We start from the raw sequence: 27438 nt of genomic DNA, 5'->3' as shown, positions 1-27438 counted from the left end.
TCCCTCTATATCTTGAAGAGATAATTTACAACGAACATAGGAGATAGGGGGAAAGAGCAGAGCCAGGTCAGTGGAAAAGTATGTCAGTGAGGCCAAGATTTCCTTAGGTAGTTTATCTGGCATTGCCGGAGACAGCCGGGAAGGGAGCCGGGCCTTGAGGCAGGGAAGGGGGGCTTTGTGCCCAGAGCTCAATGCGCTGATTGGTTGGTCAGCTGCAGGCCGGGGAAGAACCCGGATGTGCCTGGGCCGTCGTGTTGGCAGTCGGGGCTCTGAAGTCTAGGTGCTCAAGGTGTGCCGGCGGACCAGGCGGATGGCGCAGGGTTGGGCCGGCTTCTCTGAGGAGGAGCTGAGGCGATTAAAGCAGACTAAAGGTAACGGGACGGGTCTGTAGAAGTTTAGGTCTTGGGTCTGTTAAGGGGAAGGGGCGGGGCTGCGGTTTTTGAGGGGGAAGGTGGCGGGGGACAGGGTTCTGGGTGTTAGGGAAAGACAGAATTGAGGGGGACTTAGAGGTGGAAGTACTTGAAGTCACAGCTGGAGAAGCAGGGCACTGGGATCAGTTTTTTAAAAAGAGAGTTCAGGAATCTGTTTCAGAGATTTAACTTTTTCCTGTGAAAAGAATGGGACTTGGGAGAGGAAATGCAATAGGAAGATTGCTGCATAGATCAATGGTTGGAGGTTTGGGGTCAGGATAAAGGAAGGACGGGTACCTAGCATATTAGAATTTTGATAAATTTATAGAAGCAGGCAACGATTGGGAAAAAGGGAACACAGTGGTCTGAATAAATGCAAAAAGTAAGTGCTTTTCGTAGTACATTTGGAATCTTGCATTCACTTCTGCTTGCCAGATGATTTTTTCCAACTCTTAAGAGTCACCAAACCAAAAGGGCCTTTGAGATGTTAGATGTGCCATATATATATAAATATAAATATATAAAATGACTTGGGCATAAGCTAAAATTTTGTGCTTCCTTTTTCAGCTTTATAGCTTAATATCTGAATGGACTTGTACTATTTTATCTTTTAATGAAGAAATTTGATGATACTTAATGAGATACTCTTGATAATATAAACTGTATTTTGTGATTGAAATTTCATAAAGTTCTGTATGGTGATCCTGGTAGTGGACAACCACTTAGTGCACCTCCCATCTGTGATCTTACACCACTCTTTGTATCATACCTTATATACTCTGGGAGAAAATTAAGTAAGCCCCGCCTTTTCTTAGAGTTTGTTGGAATGTTGGATGTTGCTCAGGTAAGCTTGTACATTTTTAGCATGGTTGTGAAAATAATCTAGGGCTGACCAGTGGAAAAGGAAGTACATTTATAATGTAAGGCCAATGTAGATCATATAGATTGAGGACATTTTGACTGGTCCAGAGGCCTTTAAAAACTATATCATAAAAGTTAAACCACTGTGTGTAATTGACTGTCATTCCCATTTTCAGATGTACAGAGTACTAATACCCTTGTTTCTGGTCTGACCCAGAGTTACAGATATCAGCTCCTGTATTAGCAATGCTGATATGAACAAGGCATCATCTCTGCTTTCAAAGAGCTTATAGTCTAGTGAAGAGACAAATTATGATATAATGTGATAATGGGTATTGTGCAAGGGCTTGCTACAGAGTTATCAGGAACTTTACTGTGCTGGTGTTTGGGTGGAGTTTGGCAAAATTTCACAGAGATTATGTGTTAGCAGAGGTGAGTTTGCCAGGAGTAAGAAAACTTAATGAAAAAGTCTAAATTAAACATTGGATTCATTATGTGGAAGTATATTCTTAAGTATCTCTGCAATTTGGGATGAAGACAGACTGGAAGGACCTTAACGTCAAGACTTATCATTTCAGTGAGATGATAGAGTATAGACACCAACTCACTAGTCTTTGACCACCTTAAGAACACAGAAGACATCCCAGCATCTTTGTATGCTTAAAGCCAGTCACGGTGATTGGTGTATAGTAGATCTTCCAGCTCTGCCTTTAAATCTTTGTGTCTTAGATTTCTCATTTGTAAAACTAACAGAGCTGAATCTTCAAGTTTTTAAGGCTCTTTTCAGCTATTTTCCAGCCTTAAAAATACAGTTAAATAATCTATGAAGATATGGTTGGTTGCCAGCAAAAACAAGGATGACATTACTCTAGAGAAACCCATATGGCATTTGGGAATGTCAAAAATATTCTTAATACTTTTGTTTATATTGTTTATGATATTAAAAGCTGGAAACCATCCAAATGTTCATTGGCAAGTGAGTGAATAAGTAAATTGTGGTATAATCCAGTGAACAGCTAATACAGCTAATGAGAATATATGTACCATAGCCACACGTAGTAACTTAATCTATGACATATTTCATAATGGAAAAATTGGAAATAAACAGTGCTGTCAGTTTCTAGTTAAATAATATATTCATGAATTTATTATCTTGTGTGTGTGTGTCTTTTGTCTTTTTAGGGCTGCACCTGCAGCATATGGAGGTTCCCAGGCTAGGGGTCTAATTGGAGCTGTAGCTGCTGGCCTATACCACAGCCACAGCAATGCCAGATCCAACTGCATCTGTGACATACACCACAGCTCACGGCAATGCCAGATCCTTCACCCCTGAGCAAGACCAGGGATCAAACCCGTAACCTCGTGGTTCCTAGTCGGATTTGTCTCCGCTGCGGCCACAACGGGAGTTCCAATGACTTTATTCTTGATACTAGTTCTTTGCCAGTTATATTATCAATCTTCTCACAGTGCGTAACTTATCTTTTATCTCTCGATGAAGAAAGTATTTAATTTTAATGTGGGAAAATTTATCAGTCCTTTTATAGTCAACATTTTCTGTGTCTTAAGGAATTAGTACTGTACTGTAAGCTCTAAAAGATACTAATCCCTATTTTCAATTGAATGTTTTTAAAATTGTTTTTATTATAAGCTATAACAGATTCAAAACATTGCATAAAGAATTGTGTTTCTGATGAGTTTTAGTGTTGATTTGACATTTAAGTCTTTAATCCATGTGGAGAATGTTTTGTTTGTTTTCATGTGGTAGGACAGTTAGAGCTGATTTCATCTTTTCTATGTAGATAACTATTTTCCTCTAGGTCCGTTGAACTATTCTACCTTTTGCTGTTGATTTGCTCTGCCTCTTCCATTGTATATATCAGTGCTTCAAATATGAATGGGCTTGTTTCTGGGTTCTTTATTTTAGTGTAGGTCATTTTATCTATTCTTGCATCAATACTATACTGTTTTAAAACTTTATAATATTCCTAGCAGTCTAGTTTCCTTGTTCTTTTTCTTTGGAAATTTCCTTGCTATTCTTGAACTTTTACCCTTTCATATAATTTTTTAAAATCTTTTACCAAATTTCATGGAAAACCCAGTTGAAATTTTAAATTTTCTAAATTTTTTAAATATTTTGCTTTTTATGGCCACATCTGTGGTATATGGAAGTTCCTAGGCTGGGGTCGAATTAGAGCTGCAGCTGCTGGCCTACACCACAGCCACAGCAACACCAGATCTGAGCCGCATCTGCAACCTATACCACACCTCATGGCAACACCGGATCCTTAACCCACTGAGCATAGGCAGGGATCGAACCTTCATCCTCATGGACACTGTGTTGGGTTCTTAACCCTCTGAGCTGCAGTGGAAACTCCCCAGTTGGAATTTTTTTTGGAATTGCATTGAGTCTTTAGATCAATTTGAGGAGATTTCACATCTTCACGTAATGAAACACTACCACTGTATATGTCTTCATTTATTTAAGTTTAATATCTTTTAATAAAAATTTGGAGTTTTATTAGACAATATTAATCTCCTGTAGAGGTTCTGAATACCCTCTTCCTAGATTTGTTCCTAGATACTTGATCATTTTTAATTATGTTTTCCAATTGCTGCTGATATGAAGAATACAGATAAGCTGAAAGAAAAATCAACAAAAGACCTGAATAGATATATCTTAGAAAAGGTAATATGAAGAGATGCTTATCACCAATGAAAAGACAACTGCAAACTATTTGATTGACAAATATCAGAAAGTCTGACAATATTATGTATTGAAGAAAAAATGCATCCACAGGATCTGATACATTGCTAGAGGGAATGCACTTTGGAAAGCAATTTGACATTTCTCCTAAAGTTATACTTTATGACCCAACAGTTCTTAGGTGGTATCCAAGGCAAATTCTTACACAAGAGGTGACACAACAGCAGTATTCACAAGCAGAAATCTGGATCCAGCTTAAATGTCCATCAGTGGAAGATCAGTAGACTTTTTTTTATTAATACAATAGAACATTATACAATCTTTAAAAATGATTGGGTACAGCAACATGAACAACGTGGATGAATATTGGCAATATCATATTAAGTTAGAAAATATTACATATAGCATGATACCCTTAAACAACAAATTAAAATTTAAAATAAATATTTGTAGGGAGTTCCTGTTGTGGCTTAGCGGAAACGAATCCAGCTAGGACCATGAGGTTGCAGGTTTGATTTCTGGCCTTGCTCAGTGGGTTAAGGATCCGGCATTGCTGTGAGCTCTGGTGTAGGTCGCAGACATGGCTCGGATCTGGCGTTGCTATGGCTGTGGTGTAGGCCAGCAGCTGAGGTCCGATAAGACCCCTAGCATGGGACTGTCCATATGCAGTGGGTGTGGCCTTAAAAAGCAAAATAAATAAATAAAATAAATATTTGTAGATGCAGCACAAATAACTAAAAAGGAAGGGAATGATCAACATGATTCAAATGATGGTGGTTTTGGGTGGAGAAAGCAGGGCTTAAATAAAGGATATAGCACAAAGATCACAAACTTAGCCTGTAGGCTTAATTTAACCCAAAAATGTGTTCATCTTTTCATTTTTTCCCCTTTTTGGATTATCTAATCTTTGCATTTCTTTTTAAATTAATGGGTGATGATCATTAGTGCCATTTGCCAAATACTTCTTATTCTCCTTCTTCCTGTATATTTTCATTGCCCTTGTTCTGGGGTCAGACCTAGGGCTAGTTCAGCATTGAATTGTGAGCAATTGTGTTATGTCACTACTGGGTCAAGCAATTAATTGCTGAACCAAGACATTCCTGCACGCTCTTCTTACCTGTTAGCAGTACTAAATGATTGTGCAGTCAGCCTGGAGCCTTATGTGGCTGATGAGTAGAAAGCCCATGTTGGCCTTCATTGGCACATGGCATTAAGGAGAAATAAATCTTTGGTGTTTAAAACCACAAAGATTCCGGAGTTCTTTGCCCTCACAGCATAATCTAGATTTCTTAATTGACACAATTCCCTATATTTTATGTAAAAATATGAATTTTTCTATTGAAATATTTCTGAAAATACCTAAATTTTTAAATGATAGCTGCTACTTTTAATGGGCAGAAGCAGCTATGGATTGCCCCCTTTAAACTATACTTGTGCTCCCAGCTTACTACAATCTCCTGGATAGTTGCAGCCCCCAATATAAATATGTAAGAGTATGTTACATTTTTATCTCCAGTTCTTTTTCCTAAAGACTTAATTTTTTAGAGTAGTTTTAGATTCATGGCAAAATTGAGAGGAAGATACCGAGATTTCCCATATGCTCCCTGCCCCCATTATCCCAGCTAACCACCCCCATTATCAGCATCTTCCACCAGAATGACACATTCGTTATAACTGAAGAACCTACATTATCATCCAAGTCTAGAGTTTACATTAAGGTTCACTCTTGGTGTTGCATATTCAGTGGGTTTGGACAAATGTGTGATGTCATGTATTCATCATTATAGTGTACAGAGTATTTTTGCTCCCCTGAACATCCTCTTTTCTCTGCCTATTCATCCCTTCTTCTCTCTCCTCAGCACTTACCAATATGGAGACAGTTGTCTCCATTTTGTCTCCATTTTGCTTTTTCCAGAATGTCATATAGTTGGAATCATACAATATGTAGTCTTCAGACTGTTTTCTTTCACTTGGTAGGATGCAGTTAAGGTTCCTCTGCTCTACATGGCTTGATGGCTTATTTCTTTTATTTTTAGCATTGAGTAATATCCCATTGTAATATACTGCAATTTATCTGTTTACCTGCTAGAGAACATCTTGATTGCTTCTAGGTATTGGCAGCTATGAATAAAGCTTCTGTAAAACTCCTTGTTCAGGTTTTTGCATGGACGTAAATTCTCATCTCCTTTGAGTAAATACTAAAGAGTATAATTGCTGAATCACATGCCAAGAGTTAGTTTTATAAGAAACCACCAAACTGTCTTCCAAAGTGGCTGTGCCAATTTGCATTCCCACCAACAACAAATGAGTTCTGGTTGCCCCACATTCTCACCAGCATTTGGTGTTGTCAGTGTTACAGATATTTGGCCATTCTAATAGTTGTGTAGTGGTGTCTTATTTTAATTTGCGTTTCCCTGATGCAAATGATTTGGAATCTTTTCATATGCATGTTTGTTGTATGTATGTCTTCTTTGGTGACAAGGTATCTGTTAAGGTCTTTGAACCATTTTTGAATCAGATTTTTTTCTTGTTGTGTTTTAAGAATTCTTTGTATGTTTTAGATAACAGTCCTTTTTCAGGTGTGTTTGTTGCAGATGTTTTCTTCCAGTCTGTAACTTGTCTTTGCATCCCCTTGGCATTGTCTTCCACAGAGCAGAAATTTTTAATTTTAATGAAGTTCAGTTATTGGTGATCTCTTTCATGAATATTGCCTTTGGTGTTGTATCTAAAAAGTCATTGCTGTACCTGAGGTCATCTAGATTTTCTCCTGTGTTGTCTTTTAGGAGTTTTACATTTTTAGGTTTCGCATTTAGGTCTGTGATCCACATTTTAAGATAATTTTTTGGAAAGGCATAAGGTCTGTGTCTAGATTTATTTTTTTGCATGAGAATGCCCAGTTGTTTCAGCACCATTTATTAAAAAGAATATTTTTGTTCCATTGTATAGACTTTGCTGCCTTATCAAAGATCAGTTGACTGTGTAATGTGGCCTATTTCTGGGCTCTTTATTCTGTTGATCTATTTGTCTATTCTTTTGCTAATACCCATTGTCTTAATCACTGTAGCTTTGTAGTAATTATGGAAGTCAAATAGTGCCAGTCCACCTTTGTTCTTCAGTATTGTGTTGGCTGTTTTGAGTTTTTTGACACTCTGTTTAAACTTGAGAATTAGTCTGTCAGTATCCACAAAATAACTTCCTGGGATTTTTATTGGGTTTGCAGTGAATCTATAGATGAAATTAGAATGAACCAACATCTTGACAGTACTTAGTCTTCTTATCCATGAACATGGAATATTTCTCCATCTATTTAGTTCCCTGATTTCATTCATCAGTCTTGGACTTTTCCTCATAGATCTTATTCATATTTTTTTAGACTTATACCTAGGTATTATTTTTTTAGTGTTAATGTAAATGTTATTGCATTTTTTTATATTAGATTCTACTTGTTAATTACTGGTACATAGGAAAATTATTGACTTTTGCATATTAATCTTGTATCCTGCAACCTTGCTATAATGACATTAATTCCAGGAGGGTTTTGTTTTTTGTTTTTTGGTTTTTTTGGTCACATTTTAAATTTTTAAGTGGCCTGATTTGTTGTTTGAGAGTTTAAAAATCAGCATTTTTAATCTCATAGTGAGGTTCTGTGAAAACGAAAAATAAAATGGAACCTGCATTATTGACTTTCTGAGGGATGTTAATAATTCAGCTAACAAGTGTAACTGGAAGGTAATCAGGCTCAGTGATGTTTGCTAATGATGTGAGTAAAGATAAGTAGCCAAGAATAAGTTTATTTTGTGAGATATAGGATGCTACTTTGTGTTCCTGGCTAAAATCAACAATAATAACATTTTACTTTTGATTATATGTCTTCAAAAAAGATTGTATTTCCTTTACATATCTCTTTATTCTTACACCAACTCCATGAGTTTAGTAGAGCAGGTAAATTTTCACCCAGTTTTGATAGATGAGGAAACTGAGGTATAGAATAATTAATTGACTTGCCTAAGGTTATTGAGGTGGAAAAAAACAACACTGAAACTTTTTGACTCCAAAGCTTTTAACTCTTCTTTGGGAAATTTAAATAATAAGCTTATGTTATTTCAAAGGTCAATACATAGGATTTCAAAGCCCCAAGTTAATTTGTAAGGATTTATCATAGTTTCATTTCCCAGGCATTTTGTCAGGAATATTACTTATGTATCTTATTAAATACGGTATATATGTGAGTCAGGTTCTCCAGGTATCTGACTTACAAGGTTAACACTGGTATGGACAATCCAGAAACTACAATAGAAGTGTTTATTTATTTAGTTCACAATACTTTTTTTAAAAAATTTTTCCCGGTTGTTTTATTTTCCTCTATTGCTTTGCTCAGGCTTCTTTTAAAATTAGCTTGCATACATTGCATAACTAGACTTTGTTTGGAAGATCAAAAGGTTAACTAGCATTCCTAAAATTAAGAGACTTTATTCAGTTTTACTTTGTATATAGTGTCTACCTGTATATCAAATTACACTAAGATCTATTAAAATTTAAGAAAGGTGAAGCCCATTTGAGAACCTAACCACCATTTTATTTCAGAAGAACAGACAGACCCGTAAACCCATAAAACAAATTTAAGACATATCAGAGAATTCATTTGTCTACCTACTCTGGTCTTTTGAAAGATCATGTTGAAACCTTGCTTTGTATCCTAAGGCCTGACTTGCAGGCAAATGGACTTCTTCAAAGATAAATTGAAACTAGGGTAGTTTTTGTTAAATATTACGAGTGTGATTGGAGAACTGTCAAAACTCTGCAGGAAGATGGCTGTTTTCCCCTGGGCTTTTAAGATAGAAGGGAAAGAAACCCTGAAGAATTATTATCAAAGTTAAATGTTATTGCTTTATAGAATTATTTGCCACTTACACAAAGGAATTGTCCTCCGTTATTTTTCTGTATAGATCCATTTGAACCACAGCGGCGCCTCCCTGTGAAGAAAAGTCGACAACAACTTCAGCGAGAAAAAGCCCTTCAAGAACAAAGCCAAAAACTTGGACTTCAAGATAGATCAACCTCATTACCTCCAGAGCAGCTGCTTTCTGCACCAAAACAAAGACTCAATACTCAAAGACCACATTCTTCTCCCCCTACTCCTCCTACAGTCACCCCTCCTCTTGGTGATAGAAAACCACAGGGTAATGAAAGTCAACCAAGGGAATTAGGACTGGAGAATTGCCATGAAGGTCACAAAAATGCTGAGGTTCTACCTCCAAAACCAGATTGCAAATTGGAAAAAAAGAAAGTGGAATTGTTAGTAAGTCTATATATCCATGAAACTTCTTTCTGTTTTACCTATTTTCCCCCATTGGGCTTTGAAGAAATACAGTTTTAACATTTTCTTTGTTTGTATTCTAACCTATAAAGGTAATGAATAAACTATTGAAAAATAGCTAACACCTAAATATATTATAAGCAGTCAGTGTGAAGCATTTTATATGTTTTGTTACTTAGTCTTCACAACAGCCTTGCCATGCACCTTCGTTATTTTTACTTTACAGCTATATCCTAGACTCAGAAAAGATAGTCTTCCCAAAGTGAATACACAGCTAATATGTAGCAGAGTTGGGGTTCACATCATGTCTTTCTGGATCCAAAGTCTGTGCCCTTTACACTCACCAGAACCAGTTCTTATATGCACAGTACTTTTCCCCAAATTGAACTCATTCGTTCATTTTCCAGATTGCATCTCCACTGGCCCAGAAAAGGGTACTTGTGAAGAGACATGAAGCGATGGTGAAAGGAAAGAGTATAAGAAATTGAGAGAACTAATTAATTCAACTGCATCATTAGATTTCTTTATTTAAAGTGTTTATATTAGAAACCACCTCCAGAATTTAGTTTAACCATATTCTTGTGGAAATTGCCCTTCTATGATTTGTGAATTCTTATGATCAGAATGTTTATATTAGTTAATGTTTGAATATCTAGTCTTTGTTTCCTCCTGATTTATCACTCATAAAGAAAGAATGGTATTTCTTTTCCATTTTGAGTCTTTCTTTTTTGAAGTGTCATATGTTTTTTCTAACCTCAGATATTTTTCCCACCTCTGCTAATCTAGATTCTGTACTGAATTTAAAGTGTTTCCTGCCTACCAGAGGTTTACAACCAAGAAATCATTTTGATGAGATATAAAGCCACATGAATTGTGAGACCAAAATTAAACAAGTGCATACATTTAATGTCCTTAAGTAAAGTTTACCAGCATAGTCCTGAGACAAGTTAGTGGTGGGAGAGTGTTAAATTGAGCTGAAAATTTTAGATTGCATGTCATTAGGAAAATTATTATGTTTTTAGGTACTTTTGAAAGTTTTCATAGAGGATGTGTAATCTCAGGAACTGTTGTTGAAAAGGATAAAATCTGAGGCTGTAAGAAAGGGAAAGGAAAGCTATATCCTAGCGAATGCTCAGAGGTGATACCTCACTTCTTTGAAAGAGGCAAAAAATAGGCCGGAGAACAATAGCAAATTAAAGCTGTGAAGAAGGATTTGAAAGCAGAAGATACCTGCATAGTGAATTCCTTGGTGGTGTAGTATGTCAACCAAGACCCCTGAAGAGAGAAAATAATGGTTAGAGAAAATGTAGGTGTCGGTGTTGCAGACCATTTGGCATAAGGTGTCGCGTGAGCTGGAACTAAGGTATCTGGTGAGGAAATGCTCGCAGATGTAAAAATGAGAGAGGGTCAATGCCAGCACTAAGGTGGAAACTGTAGAAATTGGGAGAAAAGGATAATTTTGCAATTGGTTACTAGGTCTGGGAATAGAGATTTTTGGTATAATGGTTGTGAGAAGTGACAGTAATAGGAATAAGTGGCTTTGTCATTACCTTGTTAATTTGAGTTGATAGTAAGTTCATGAATATACGGGAAATTTTAACGTAATTTATTTAGAATTGGATAGATTGGATAGACTGAAAACAGTTCATGTTTTCAGATCTTTGGAGTTTTTCTTTAGCTCAGCATTTAAGCGTTCATGTTTCACTCTACTTAAAAATGTTTAAGAGCTAGAAAGAAGTGAGGAAATAGGAAAAAAAGTATGAAGTAAACATTGGTTATTGTGTTAAGAGTTTTAGGTGTTGGAGACATTTGTTATAGAAAATTCTAAAAGATGTAACATGACATTAGCTATAGACCAATTTATTTTGCTATTTTGCATATTATACATAATTAGCTTAAACATGTTTCTTTGTACTCCTAAAAAATGCCACAGTACTCTGGCTTCCAGTTTGTGGGTTCCTAGATTATATACATATAATAGATTTCAAAGAGCCAGTTTTTGTAAGCCTTCTTTACTTCAAATCATAGTCTTTGTTCCCATTAGAACAAAATAATGAGCTGCAGATGGGTTCTTTTTAAGAGGACTTTTGAAAAACAAAAATACGTAATCTGGTTGATTAAGTTTTATACTTAGGAACTAAGTCTAGTAAGGTGTGGAATGGGGTTTCAGAAACTCATTTTTATGCTTTTGTTCCCTAGGCAAGAAAAATCTCATTGGGAAGTTCTCCAGCAAGAACAGCGGTTAATGGAAGAGAAAAATAAACGTAAGAAAGCTCTTTTGGCTAAAGCTATTGCAGAAAGGTGAGGCACCTGAACCAGGAGAGGTTGTTTGTAACCTGTAATCAGTTTTGTCCTGTTTTATATTTATTTCCCCATATCTGTTTTAATAAATGACATTTTCTCTACAACCATTGCTTTTAAAACCTACTAAACAAATTATGCTTTACAAATGGTACTGAAATCTCAGTCTTAATTTATGAAGGAGGACTTTCTAAATGTATTTGTAATAAATTTATGAACGCAGGTACAACTAAAACTTAAGGATCGTTATCAGTGTTTTCAGTTTTGTCCATCTGTGCATTTGTAAGGGAGCAGTAAATAGCTATCAGTATTAGTAAATTAGTAACAAATGCAGGTTTTAATTTTGATATAGGCCTTAATCAACTGACATGTAGATGAATAAGATTATTCCACATTAGTTACTTATACTCCCACAAGTCTTAATTGTACTTCCTATGGACATTTTTCTTAAATAATTACGTGTCCTGTCACCACTGATAGAAAATGCATGATATAGTTTAACTTTTTATCCATGACTCTGGGTCCATGATGAGCATTGCCCTATGCTGTGTACAATTCACTTTTCCGGAAGGTGAGAGCACTTTGCAGAGTAAGTTTGTCAGCAGTCCCTGTTCCTTTACTGCATTGTACTGGCCTCAGACAGCAACAGTCCCACTTGAGCTACATTCCCATTTCCCATCCCTCACCCACTCTTCCCTTTTAGTTTGTAGTTTATAGTGTGCTGTGGTCTTAGGAAACCAAGCTCAGGCAGTAAAGCAATGACTGAGAATATGAGAACTCAATGCAAGCAAGTATTCAGTGGCATTTTCTTTTAGGTCTGCAGAAAAGTTATTACTCATTGGAAAAATTATTACTTATTGAAGCTGGTGTATATGTCAGGGAAAGGGGAAGGAATAAGAATGGAGAGGAAGGGAGATGGGCATAAGAGTAGTTTAGAATTTTATCTGCCAAAAGGGTGTATTTATTTGAAAACAGTAATTCTTTTTTTCTCTTACTGCCACACCTTGATCTTTCATGAAGCATAGGAATAATTCAACTTACTGAACTTATGTTTCAAGAAGGAAAACAAAATGACTGTTGAAAAGCATTTTAGTAGTCTTCAATTTGGAAGAGATTGGAAAAGCTGTTTACAAAAAGATTTATGGGCTCAGCATTTGTTCTCCTCTGTGTGCTTTTGATTTAAGACAGAAAAAACTGCTATGGACAGAAATGTAAGGAAACAGTACCTCTTTCAGTTGTTAATGAATGGACAGTAAAGTACTTGAAATTAAAAAAAAAAAAAAATCATAGGGTTAACTTTTTTTAACAGCAGAAAACAAGGGTAAATGCATGATGGAGTAGAAATTAGCAGAATAGGAGTTCCCGTCGTGGCGCAGTGGTTAACGAATCCGACTAGGAACCATGAGGTTGCGGGTTTGATCCCTGGCCTTGCTCAGTGGGTTAACGATCCGACGTTGCCATGAGCTGTGGTGTAGGTTGCAGACGTGGCTCGGATCCTGCGTTGCTGTGTCTCTGGCGTAGGCCGGCCGGCAGCTACAGCTACGATTAGACCCCTGACCTGGGAACCTCCATATGCCATGGGAGCGGCCCAAAGAAATAGCAAAAAAAAGAAGAAGAAATTAGCAGAATATGGAGGTTTTATCGGGAATTTTATTCTCCTGTAAGAATATGTGTGAAATTTTGAAATGAGTGAAGTCGTGATTAAAGGTTGGCTTTCGTATTTGTTTCCTCTGTTTCTTAAGTAGATGATGTACTTGAGGGTGATGAGAGGACTGAGAGATGATGAGGCTGCTTTTCAATAAAGGGAAAGAAAGAGTGTTTGGTTTTGAGCCCCAGAAAGAATTTTGAGGACCTGTAGTTTTGCCTAAAGAACAGGAACCAAAGCAATAAGACTTTGGGGAAATGAGTCCTAAGAAAATTAAAACCAAATAGATGTTTTTAGACATACAAAGAAATGGTGTTTAATGGCATCTTTTCTTCCTGTCCACTAAGTATTAGACGAATGAAAATGGCTTAGAGAGAAGAATTTAAGGCTAGAAACTTGGATAGCTGGGTTGGATGTTCCAAAATAAAGAGAATTCACATACATCCTTTTAGTATTTATTCTTGTCCTTGTAGAATGAATATAGACCTATGAATAAACTATTTATTGGTATTTTTTTACTATTACCTTTTTTATTGTGTATAAAAACAATATATAATAGTATAAAGTTTGGAATAATAAGGGGGAGAAGTACAAATGCAGTTTTAGAAGTATGCCAAAATGCTCCTAGCATTTGTTTCATTTCAATTTTTTTTCTAATTTTTAAAAATTATGCATTATAATCATATATATAGTAGCTTGCTTTTTTCACTTATATTGTGTGTGGATTCATGATTTTAAAATGTTCTGTTTTTCCACTCATGTTCCTCATTTTCTAGATCTAAAAGAACTCAGGCCGAGACCATTAAACTAAAGAGGATTCAGAAGGAGTTACAGGCTTTGGATGACATGGTGTCGGCTGACATTGGAATCCTCAGGAACAGGATTGATCAGGCTAGCCTTGACTATTCTTATGCTCGGTGAGTTAGGGAAATTGAACTCTGAACAAGGTGTTTGATTTAGTTAATAATGTATTGCTAGCTGCACCAAGGGGATTTATGTGTATTATCGCTGAGCCTCATAACAACCCTGCCATGCACTGTCTTTATTCCACTTTTATACAGAATCACATATCTCTTCTTCTTAAAGTCTTCCTTATGTCTGCCCTACCTGTGAACCTTGTTCACATCTTTGTTAGAGCATTTCTCGCATTATTTATTTACATTTTAGCCTTTCCTGCTAAACTATTAGCTATTTAATGTTCGGGATGACTTTCCCCAAAACTCTTGACTTTTTTTCTAACACCAAGTCTATGCTTTCTTTAAAAACTTTGATTATCTGAGATGGTCTAGGGATTAACCTAGTTCTCAATTCATTTTTCATCGAAGAAAAAAATCTGGTTTAATTTTTTTAAGCCTTTTGAGTATTTTAAAGAAAATACCAGTCTATCTTGAAAGTTTTTTCTCTTTTTTATAATTATATCTGTATAAAATGGTTTTCTGGCACGTGTTTTCTTAGTTGCAATGATTGGCATTTTTTTAAAGAGAAAAAAATCATCATGGCATATTCTCAAGACAAACTAACACATGTAAAGAATTACATGAAGTTTGCAAACAGATAAAAGAGCAAAAAATTAAGTCCAATTTCAGGATTTTCAGTCTTTTCAGCTTTGCTTTAATCATCCTGATTTGTCTTTTTTCACAAGGGAATGCTGTGTTAATGACTCAGTTTTGCATCTTCCTCTGTAACACTAGAAATCAATCAGAATGCCTCATTAGTCCAGGGTAAACCACAGCATCAGAATGTTTATATAACAGTTTAATAAAGCGGAAATGCTTGATTGTGGTTTTTAATTCATTATTTATTATTTAAAAAAGAGGTTTGTGGTGTCCTTGTGATTTTTGTAATTGTTGTTTGACCATATGTTATTAGGTCTAATGGGTTGCTTTTATTAATTAACTGTGTAAATTAATGCCATCAGTAGCTTATAACTAGTGGTTCCGTTTCTGTTAATAAGATCATTAAAAAGGTAACCAAGATTTTATTAAGATTAAACTAAGCCTAGATTTTTAGCATATTTTATTCTGTGTAATTTGTCAGAGAAACATTTTTATGTCTTTGTAGCTCTTTAAGTAAATAATTCCCTTATTCTGGATATCTCAACAGAAAAACTACTTGATCGTGTTTTAATTCTGTCCTGGAGGAGGTTGGAGAAAGATGCCTTTGTACATTGAACATTATATAAGATATGTCATAGTTTTAGCCTTCAGAAAACCACAAAGAAGGTGGGATTACTGGTTAAAAGGGAAGACATCCTATAGTATATGACTGTTTTTAGTGACCTTTAATACATTTTTATGTAGTAAAAAGATTTTACGTGGTAAATGTTTACCTCTCTTAACAAGCTAAAGATGACAGTTTGTCATGGCAATATTAGTATAGTTGTATATAAATATCATTATTGTATGTGTGAGTTATTTTTAAAAATGTAAGCTCTTGAGTTAAATCAAAGAGAAGCCATAGATAATTTAGTCTAGAACTAGGGTTGTATCTTGTTCATATATAAAATTAAGGCAACATTTTCTACATTTACATCTGAGTGGTTATTAAGAAGTTATAGACTGGTGACATGGTAGTATGGTCTAGATTTCTACTAGAATATAATCCCCAGGGCAATCAGTTTCTGTGGTTCTGTGGGAGATTTCCTTGATTTTTTTTTTTTTTTAATAATAATATTGTAGTTCTGTAGTGCCTGATACAGTGCTGGTCCACAAAAAATTCTTGCATACAAATAAGCCAGAATTCACCTTAAAACTGGTTTCCGTAGAGAAGTGTCAGGATAGACACCTCTGAAGAGACAGCACTTGGAGTGAGTCTGCCTGAGACATTTGTCACCGCTGCCATTTACAGCTGTGATTACAGTGTTGCCATGTGCTCTGCAGACCAGCTTGTAAAACTGAGTGTGGCTGCGTGTAGAACATTTCTTTAACCCTCAATATACCAGGAAAAACAATGATCACTATTTACCTTCTATGTTTATTAGATACTACCATACACACACATACACAGATAAACATGAAAACATGTATAATAAATATTTTGTCATTTTATGAATAACTTTAAAAAGTAAGAATAAAAAGGATTGTAGAAAACAACTGTATTAAAAAATTTAATAAGAATGTAAGCATAGTAAGCCTCTTTATATCAAGTAATGTTTGACTCCAAACATTATAAAAAGCTAAAAGAATACGGTTATATCATTTGAACAACACAGGATGGTCCAGGAACTTGTATATGAAATATTATATGATGAATTCTTCCTGTTGAAATTATTACCTCTATGAGAATAACATATTTCCTTTTATCCTCAGAAATATATTTTTCATTCATTGATTCTTGAGTTTGACATAGTTCATCTACAAAATGTTTTTCTGAAGACTCATACTCTGAAATTTCACTTTATATGGTCAGTTGCACTATCTAGAATCTAGCCTATCCTTGCATTTGTATTGATTTGCTAGGACTGCCGTAACAAAAAACTGAAAAACTGGGTGACTTCCAACAACAGAAATTTATTCTCTTACATTTTTGGAAGCCGGAAGGTTGCCGTTCCTCCAGAAAATACAGGGAAGAATACATTCCTGACCTCTTCCAGTTTCTGGTGGCTCTGACATTCTTTGTGGCACACTGCTCAGTTCTGGGCCCCCATAATCTCATCTCTTCCTCCTATTTCCTCTCAAAACTTCTGCCTCTTTTGTAAAAGGATACATGTAATTGCATTTAGGGCCCAGCTGGATAATCCAGAATAAACTCTTCTTGGAATCTTTAATTTAGTCACATCTTTTGCCATTTAAGATGATATTCAGAGATTCTTGGGATTAGATTCTTTTGATTTGTCATATAATGGCAAAATATCTTCATCTTTCAATTTTCTTTGCCATTATGGGTAGAAAATGAAAAATAATTCTCATATTTGTTCAGTGAGAGCTAAAGAACAGATTACAAATATGGTTTTTCCAGTCTTTTATAATTTATTAAAAGGTAATGTAATGCTTTGGCCACCCAGTGAAGAAACTGAGTGATGATTTATTTCATTATTGCATCATCCTTTTAGGTCATTCCATCATTCTCTGTATTCATATTAATTTTTTAGCATAAATAATAATTGATGAGTAACGAGGGAATAATTCCTAGGGCGATGAAATGGCAAAATATTTCAAGATATAGAAAATGATGGGAGCTCCATCATGGCACAGTGGAAACAAATCTGACTAGGAACCATGAGGTTGCAGGTTCCATCCCTGGCCTCACTCAGTGGGTTAAGGATCTGGCGTTGCCATGAGCTGTGGTGTAGGTCACAGACGCAGCTTGGATCTGATGTTGCTGTGGCTGTGGTGTAGGCTGGCAGCTTGTAACTCCAATTTGACCCCTAGCTTGGGAACCTCCATTTGCCGTGGGTGTGGCCCTAAAAAGCAAAAAAATAAAAAATAGTATTTCAACAATCCCATAACGTAGCTGAGATTCACAAAAGGGCCCAGTGAACGCATATAGTAATTGCAAAATATAATTGGTTTTAGTCTATTTTTCAAACTATAAGCGAATTTTCTCTTTGTTTACTGGAAAACTTCTAAGAAAGAATAAAAATAACATGTTGATCTTTACAGAACTGCTCAGAAAAGAAACTGAAAAACTAGAAGTATTTCAGTGGAAACCGATGACATGCCAAGGGTTAATAATAGAATTTTAAAAAATTTTTGGGAATACTGAAACTGAGAGACAGTTTCTAGAATCCTTTATATAGCATTCTCATTAAATCATTCAACATTCCATTAAAATAATTCTATAATTACATTTCCAGTTCAATTCATCTTACTGTGTTATGTATAATGCAATTCATCATACTATGTTATGTATAATGCTTATTATTTTATTCCAAAATGTATCATCATACTCTGATTTGATATTATTCACCTGACCCCCAATTCATAGCACAGTTTGTAAAACTAATCACTATTTTGAACATAAATCACTGTACAAAAATATATATGTATGTTTCTGGCCAGAAAGACTTTAAATAAATAAACAAAATGCAGAATCTTCAGTGATTTACCCAGGGTGAAAGATCAGTGGAAACCTAGGGATCTATTTGTAAATTTTAATTTCAATTCAGCATTCATGAGCCCAGACAGTAAATCTTTACTAACTGACTTTGACTGGCTGAGAGAGACCACAGACTTGCAGAGAAGGGAGGTTTGAGTTGGGGGAAGGGGCAAGATATATATACCTATGGAGAATGTTGTCAGCACTCTTAAGCTTGATGGGAGAACATGCATAAACAGGATATGCTATAAAGTATGGAAATAAGGAATCCAGATATTCAACACAACTGCTTTAGAACAGTTCTTTTAATGAAGGGGAAATTTTCAACATTTAGTTCTCTTTCTTGACAGTAAAAAAAAAAAAAAAAGAAAAGAAATATGAGAAGTGAATGTTATATAAATGAGTTTTCAGATGTAAACAGTAGGTTCTTAAATTGTACATAATTTTAATTTTAGATACATGTTTAGTGATTGCTAAAAATGCCTTTTTATTCTGGTGCTCTGAAGGGTGAACTCTGTTTCTTGAATGCCTACCAGGCACTGGGCTAGACACTGGGCCCTATTTATTCTATTTAATGCTTAATTCTCCCATGAGGTATTATCACTATCTTTTTACAGGTAAACTTTGACTTAGTTCAAGAAGCTACCTGTGGTCACACTGGAATTTTCAGTCACTGCATAACTCTTCTCCAGCCTCTTCCATAGGAACTGGCTGTATTTTGTGTTCATGATGCTGACCATGGGGTACACCTGATTAGAACAAAGGTAGAAACTGCAGAACATTTAATCCACAGGCTAAACTGGGGTGCATGACATGGCTTAGCACTAAAGTTCTGTTTAAATTGGTATGAGTCAAGCCAAGCCAAACCAGGCCTTCCCTCTGGGATTTTGGAATTGAAACACAGAGATTGAGTGGAGTGAATTTGATATAGACCTACAGCTGGTGGCCATATTGAGCTGTAAATATGATAGGAAAGCCTAAATGAGAGAAACTGTGGTTTCTGAGCATTGAAGAGAATAGCCTTTGATTCAGATGACAAGTCTGTGAGATTGCCTCTTGTATCCTACAATAAAACCCACTGTTTACCTGAGTTAATAATACAACTGAGTATCTGTTCATTACGACCAAAAAAACCTTCACCAGAACAGGTACACACATCATAAATGGCAAAGGCAGGTTTTGAATCCTGGGTTCTCTAAAAGCAAAGCCTTTTATTTTGTTACTGTGTTTTCTTCCAAGACAGAGAATCTTGCATGAAGAGATATACTTGTTCTTTTTTTGCTATAACCCTAGTACTAGAAATTACATACTACATTGAGTTGGTACAGACAATCATGACAGGTAAGACAGCATAACTTCACAACTGTTGGTAGTAACTAAATAGAATCAGCCTCTTTTCTGGGCAAAAAGAAAAGCAACACATTATATGGGAAAGGCAAAAAACAAAACAAACAAACAAAAAAGATCACACAGTGACTTCCCTAATAGAATTACCCTCCTTCAAATAAGACTGACATTACCTCTCTATGGATATTCTATACATGTAAATATAACAGACTTTTCTTAAGTCTGTTGTTGCAGAGTGGAGAGGGTAAGAACAGCTTAACCCGGGTATTCTCAAGTGGGGGCAGTTTTGCCCCTTAGAAGAGAGACATTTGATAGTGTCTGACAACTAATGAGAAAAAGCCAGTGATATTCTGCATATCCCACAATGTACAGGACAGCTCCCCACAACAAAGAATTATATGGCCAAGTTGTTAGTGCTGCCCAGGTTGAGAAACCCTCCCTAAACCTTGCCTGAAGTTTTCTGTTCTACTTGATGTTTCCCTCTTGCTCTCACTCAGTATCATTCTGCTGGTTGTCCTCTGTCCCATTTATATTCATCTCCCAACCACTGTTCATGTGCTTCTCCACCAAAATTTGTCTTTCTTTTCTAATGTATTAATCAAGAGGTACAGACTTCCTACTTTCTCCATCTCTTATTGTTTTGCCTCATAAATTTAACCAGTTGTGTGCTGGAGTTGGTTTGTACTGTCCCCCTCTGGAGCTAGCACACCACTTAATCAACCCTCTCAGCCTGCTTTCATTCAAGCACAGCCTTAGAGAAAATGAGTACAAAAGAATGTTGTTAGATTAGGAGAATCTAAATGTGCATATTGTAGAAATTTCAGCAGCAGTGGCCTGCTTTGTTTAACATGTAGACAAGTGTTCCTAAAGTATCAATAGCCATATTTTCATCATATGTATTTTTTCCCCGATTTTGGAGTTTAATTATTGTTTCTTGGCCCTCTAATGGACCAGTCTTTGTACCTGTCCCTGCAGGAAGCGGTTTGACAGGGCTGAAGCAGAGTATGTGACAGCAAAGCTAGATCTACAGCGCAAGACAGAGCTTAAAGAACAACTCACTGAACACCTTTGTACGATCATACAGCAAAACGAGCTCCGAAAAGCCAAAAAGCTGGAGGAGTTGATGCATCAACTGGATGTGCAAGCTGATGAGGAGACTTTGGAGCTTGAGGTGAAGGTAGAAAGACTGCTGCGTGAACAAGAAGCAGAAGCAGGGAAACAAGTGGTTCATTTAGAGAGGCCATTTCAGCCTTCTGGGGAGTGTGTGACATTGGGGTTTGCTATAGAGAACAAAAAGCATCAAGAACAGACTGCTTCCCCAGAGGTAGATAAACAGTATGAAAACTCCAGTAGCATTGCCCTTAATCCAGACCAGGCGAATCAAGAAGTTGAAACTACTGGAAGAGACATTTCAGCTGCTCTGACCACATGAAATGCCAGTAATTGTTCTTTATAGCTAATAGGATATTCAGTGAAGTAAACTTTCTCTTGTAGATTATGCCATGACCTCTGATAAATGCCTCTTTAAAAACAGAATTAATTTTTGAATCCATAATGGGTTTTAGTATAACATATTTGTCCATTCTAAAATCTCAGATTATGATAGTTTTTTATACATAATTCACCTTGATTTTAGTCCACTTCCTTCACTGTACCCATATTACTGGGTAAATACAAGTAATTTAAAAGGATGAAAGAAAAACTACATGGTTAATAGTGTTTTTTGACCAGGTAAATACGGAAAGGTAAAGTGAAAAATGATAGTACCTAGTTGAACTCACTTAACTTCTGGGAGAAATGTTGAGAATGAGAGTCCTATTTTATGTCGTCAGTATAGAGACAGAAATTAACATGTGAAAAGAGAGAATGAGAAACAGCCAACAAAAGTAATAGGTTATCTCTTTGGCTCTTACAGGAGTTATAAAACACAGTTTAGAAACTGAACTTTACAAAAAGAACCAGACAGCTTAAGCTAGCATCACTTCTGTTTTCAATTTGCCTTTTAAATGAGTTTTGGCTCATTGATATGCTTGCATACACACACACAGACATATGTATAAATATACCATTTTATATATATATATATATATATATATATAATATTACTATTAATATATTGTCTCTTTTTTAAAAGAGTCAGTATATTGATTAAATTTAGGCAGTGAAAACACTTCCACAGTGAGGTTGAAAATAATAAAGAAAAATCTTATTGCTACTGTTGATTATCTTAAAAAGTTGACATTTTCTTTCTAAAGTGTTATGTAAATATGTGTTCTATATGTTGGTTATAAATTATCCTGTCATGGAACATTTAAATTGTTAAAATGATGGTTTTCTTATTACTTCATAGTTTGTTAGTTACCGTCACTAATACTTGACCACTACATTGTGCTATATGTGAATGTGTAAATAAATATTGTAGGTTGTCACAAAAATCTATGAATATCACATGGAACTATTATAAAATAATTTAAGGACAAATTTAATACTGTGTCCATAATAATTTCTGAAAAAGTTGGGGATATCCTATTTTTAGATGAGTTTGTTTGAGGGTATTGTCTTCTAGTAATGTAGATGAGCTTTGTATTTTTATATTATGTAATTTGAATTCATAGCTTTTCATTACTGACTTCTTTAAACAGAGGCATTTATATAGAGCTGTGTTTTTTTATTTATGAATTAATACATGAAAACTGAATGTTTCATTGTCCAGTACACTCTTATTTTTCTAAGGAATAAACGAGTCTGATGCATTTATAAAGTGGCTTTTGTTTACCTTTTTAAAAAGTTTCAAACAGTTTAGTGTGCATTCTTAAACACTGTATGGCAGTTTTGCATCCTGTATCTCCATGGGGTAGATAGACTTAACTCCCTTGTATGAGCCTCTGTTAGGGAAAACCCATCAATAAATGAAGTTCTATAGTATTGACTAAATACAGGTAAGTACAATTTAATTCTCAGTCTATATTTTAAGTACTTATAAGGAGAAATGAGAATCATGAAATAAATGAATTGGATGGGACCTCACATATTATTTGAATTGATCATCTCATTTCACAATTGGAAAATTCGTGAGCCAGCAATTTTACTTATGGCATGTTGGTCGACTGACTCATTTTAAACTTAAAGTACAAGTAAAGTTGTGGTTCTAAACTCTTGATCTCTTACATATATCAGGCCATGAAATTCACTGCATCCCACCCCTTGAAAATTTTGCCTTATAACCCATTGAGGGTTTGTGTTTGTACATGTAAAATCCTTTCAAATATGTGTATAAAAGGTCCACTGAAACCATTATTGTGAAAAACTAACCTCGCTTGGCTTTCCAGGGTGGTATCCAAGTGCTCAGGTGATGATATAAGTGACAAAGTTTTATTGCATCAGTTTTGTACAAGGCAGCTGTCTCCCATGTGTGAGAGGAACAGAGCAAATGAATGAGAATGGGGGCTCATTGGTATGAGGACCATGTGCACTGGCTTTTCCAGGACAGCCCTGATATCTTTTAAAATCATAAATTATATTCAAAAGACTTGAGATATATGGATTCACAAATCCACAGTAATTGTTAGTTTCTCGGAACCAAATTATATTGGTTCAGAATCACTGCCATGAGTTTATTGGGGCACTTTATAGAACTGTTCCTCTCTGATATTAAACTTCTCTTGCCTTCACTTCTCAAATAGAGCATAATGTTATCAGGGTTCTTAACAAAGTAGCTAATTTAGGAGTTGGCTACTTTGTGTTATCTCACTTATTCTATTTAAAAGATAGTGTTTACCACATTGTGTTTATTGTCACTCATTATCATAAACATACTTTGAAGCATAAACTCAAATTCCTAAATTTGATTTCTTATACTTTGAGCCCCTATTTCTTTCTTTAAATTAGAGTCATTTTTATAGGTTGTAGAGGAGCAACATTTTCTAAAACATGGTTCTCATTGCATTTAAAATAGTTTTTTCCTCAAGTTTTTCACTTTTACATAATTCTGGATTATAGCAATTGCGGGTGGTAAATCTTTGTGCTCACAGAGAGCACAGCTGGTTTCTAAGTTAGATGATAAAAATCTCTGATTGGAATTCCTATAGAACATATTTCATTGCTGGATTGACATTTGAATTATAGAGTAAAAATTCATCCATAAACTTCTCTCATTCTTTGTTTGGTTTTAGCAACGTAGTACTCTCAAGGAGCTTTATCAAAGTATTCAGCAACTTCCTTTTCCAGGGCACTGGCACAAAACAAACTCAAGTTATTCTGACCCAGGCCATTCCCAGTGACCTTTATAAATGATGTTTGGGGTTTTGTATTTCTAAGGAGCTAAGTCAGCATTTTAAAAGGCCCTGATAGATATAACTCAGTGTGCAAGGCAAGACCTGGGGCCACCCTGGACCAAGGTAATCATATCCCTTCTCAACACAGATCTACCCAGGTCTGACCTGTACTACTCTCTAGAGGATGAAGCAGGATACTGTTCTCCTGTACCTTAATATCAGGCCACTTTTGCCTGCTCCTAATCTCAAACAACTGTCGAAAATACATTGTCTCCTCATGCAGTTGATCAAACAGCTATATGTAACTACATAAATGCAGAGCTATATAAGTGGATACAACCTGGGCCATTTGTCCTTCAGAAACTTAGTGTACTTGAAGGTTTAAGATTTCCATTCAGGAGTTCCCGTCATGGCGCAGCGGAAACAAATCCAACTAGGAACCATGAGGTTGTGGGTTTGATCCCTGGCTTCGTTCAGTGGGTTAAGGATCTGGCGTTGCTGTGACTTGTGATATAGATTACAGACGAGGCTCTGATCCTGCGTTGCTGTGGCTGTGGTGTAGACTGGCAGCTCCGATTGGACCCCTAGCCTGGGTATCTCCATATGCCGTGGGTGTGGCCCTAAAAAAGCAAAAAAAAAAAAAAAAGAGAGAGAAAATTCCATTCATAAAACAAGCACTGATAACAGAACATAATATCTTGTTAATGGGAAGCAAAATAAATGATCAGGGAGGCATCCTCTAGAAATCTCAAATTTTTAGACCATTCCTAATTTTAAATATTCTATCCAGGCGTTCTGCAATCTCTGAATGTATTTAGGATGTACCATTTCTCAGTTTGCTTTTAGCTCTGAGGAGCAACACATACACAACTAAAAAAACAAAAAACAACATGTTTGGATTTTGAGTTAAAAAAGCGTAGTCACCAGAACAGTGAATTGGAAAGGGGGAGGTCTTTGCATGTCGTAATTTAAAATAGGGGGCCCACTGGGATCTATCAGTGAGAGAAAAAATTAAGTATTGGAAAAATGAACTTTAAACTCACGTCTTTCTGACAAAGGGTTGATGGTATCTTACATGGAGAAGAACATAAATATAATGGCTCATTACAGTAATTCAAGGCGTTGCTGAACCAATGGGCAATAATTACTGCCCAAGCCAGAACAAGATGGAAATGGAACCGACTGGTATGAATTCAAAGATAACATGGATGCCTGTTCAAGGAGCATATGTAAGAGGTCTTTTCAAGCCAAATTGATTCTAAGCACCTAAAATAGAGCCATAATTAAGCAATAAGACGTGACAGGGAGCACATTTCTCAGTGATTATAGCATCTCTCAAGGGAGAAGTCACTAGGCCAAAGGTTCATATGAGGAGTGAAATAAGAACCTTGCAGTGTATAGTATCACACACTTAGAGGGAGAAGGAGAAAGAGAAGGAAATGAATAATGGGAGTTAGAAGGGTCATTCCATGAGCTATTATTTCAGTTGCTGGGTAATACTGTCGTTTGTACAGTACATCTGGCTGTTAGTTGTACCCAGCTCTGTATTTATACCAGAGCCTTCACTCATTTTAATGTCCTACAGGATTGTCCATTTCTCATTTTCTTAGCCAAGCAAAAACCAAGCAGTTAAGACACAAACAGACTTGAAAGTCCATAGCCATCTATATGGAACTACTATCTGCTGGAATTATAACAGATAATTTAGTATCTTGGCTCATTTATCCCAAGTGCATTTCCCTCAGAAACTACTAATAGCCATGGCCCAAGTATCATATAGGTAGATACCTTACTGCGAGATGTCTCTCCATGTTTCTATGATTCTTTATCACCACAGAAGATAGCTAAAAATCTTTTGAAACAAAGTCAAAGGACAAGATTATTTTGTGGACCTTAATTTTACCAGTGTATTTTATCCCAGGCTGTACCCTAGACAAAATTCTGGGCAAACAATCATTTATCTTGTACAGCCTAGGTCCCATTTCTGTGAGCAGTGCTCTCTCAAAATCTGTTCCTGAGAAATCTGAAGACAGTTGCTGTATACTGAATGCTTGTGTCCCTCCCAAGTTCATGTCAAAACCTAACCCCCCAATGTGATGGTTTATTGGGAGATGGAGCCTTTGGGAGATGGTTAGGCCATGAAGTTAGAGCCCTCATGACAGTATTTGTGCCCTTATAAGAGACCCCAGAAAACTCCCTCACCCCTTCCACCATGTGGGGACACAGAAGATATCTAGTCATCTTTGCCAGACCCTGACTCAGCCAACACCTTAATCTTGGACTTCCCAGCCTCCAGAATTTGAGAAATAAATTTGCTATTTCTAAATCACCCAGTCTACACTATTCTGTTACATTAGCAGACATTTGGTCCTGTCCAAAACTTCTATGAGCACATATGGTCTATGCCAATTGGTTTTGCGTAGGACCAAGTATCAAAGACCTTTTGGCATGGGCAAAAACCCTTATGGGCATTTTAGATAGGACCGAATGTCCTGAAATATTCTGTTACAGCAGTTCAAACAGACCAAGACAGTAATTACCTACATTCTGGGGAAACTTTAAGTCAATAGGTTATTTTTGTCAAGGATGTCTGCATTTTAATGTAATGGAATATTTTAAAGTAATTTGTATTTTAATTAGTGCAGTGGAAATCTTAACCCCCAGCTAAAGGAATTTCAAGCATCAGAGAGCAGGTGTGAGAATTGGGAGACTGGTGCTGCTGCATGAAGAGGACCTGACATCATGCTCTATTGCACAACCTGAGAAATAAGTTCCTGAAGCCTTTTTGCCCGTGCTGTCATAATCCTCATATGAGGAAAATTACCTTAACCTTCTTCCCTTAAGTCCTGTTGCTAGTGCAACATGCTGTTCAAGAAGAGAAACCAAGTCTGCCATTCAGGTTACATATATCAGTTATTTACGGCTGTGCAAATAAACCATAAACCATCCTGAAACTTAGCCTTCATTTGAGGAAGTATTCAATGTAGAGAATTGTGGGTCAAGCTCAGATTGCTACCCAAAGGGAAACTGAACTACTTTCCAAGAATTGCTTTTACATGTCTCAGGGTCAGGTTCTTGGTTGTTATCTGTCCAGCTGGCATCCTCTAAGTTGTATATGGTACCACTTGTCCCTTGTTTTCAGTTAATGTGGATTACATCTTCAACATCTCATGGACCAGTCTATGGGATTCTTCCATATCTGGCTCCCTCTTAGCCATTTCTATACCTCTCTCAGGACCAAAAAATAATATATTAGGCTCACACCACATTTGCCACACTAGGACCATGGAAAACTCTCTGAGGCAACCCATACACTTTTGTTCTAGATGTGCCAGACTAGATTTCTCTAGCTCAATGCTGGGTAGAAGGGATTTTTTCAGAAGTTTGCCATTTTGTGGCTTCCAACCTGGAAATAAGGTACTGATTTCCCTGTTTTCAGAGCCTGAAAAACCCACACTCAAGCCAGGGTTCAGCCTGTGGAGGGGGCAAGAAGAGAGGGCAAGAGTCCCTTTGAGGGACTTACCAGCATCTAACCTTCTTGC

At 36.2% G+C, this 27438-nt stretch overlaps 1 protein-coding gene across 2 annotated transcripts; it reads left to right on the top strand.

The window, feature by feature from the left end:
- On the top strand, window positions 205-22379 carry GORAB (golgin, RAB6 interacting). Of its 2 annotated transcripts, none has more exons than XM_021089423.1 (5): window positions 205-371; window positions 8922-9270; window positions 11492-11593; window positions 14015-14155; window positions 20577-22379. In XM_021089423.1, exons 1-5 carry the CDS (start codon window positions 311-313, stop codon window positions 21052-21054), a joined length of 1131 nt encoding a protein of 376 aa, XP_020945082.1. In that variant the 5' UTR covers window positions 205-310; the 3' UTR covers window positions 21055-22379. The 2 variants fall into 2 exon arrangements, with proteins under 2 accessions (XP_020945082.1, XP_003481451.2); XM_003481403.3 differs by having other exon boundaries at window positions 206-371; window positions 20598-22379.

Source organism: Sus scrofa, chromosome 4 (genome assembly GCF_000003025.6).
Source record: "Sus scrofa isolate TJ Tabasco breed Duroc chromosome 4, Sscrofa11.1, whole genome shotgun sequence".
In the NCBI taxonomy this organism is placed as follows: Eukaryota; Metazoa; Chordata; class Mammalia; order Artiodactyla; family Suidae; genus Sus; species Sus scrofa.
The sequence above is the reverse complement of the archived record's forward strand: the minus strand, read 5'-3'. Positions and strand labels throughout refer to the sequence as shown.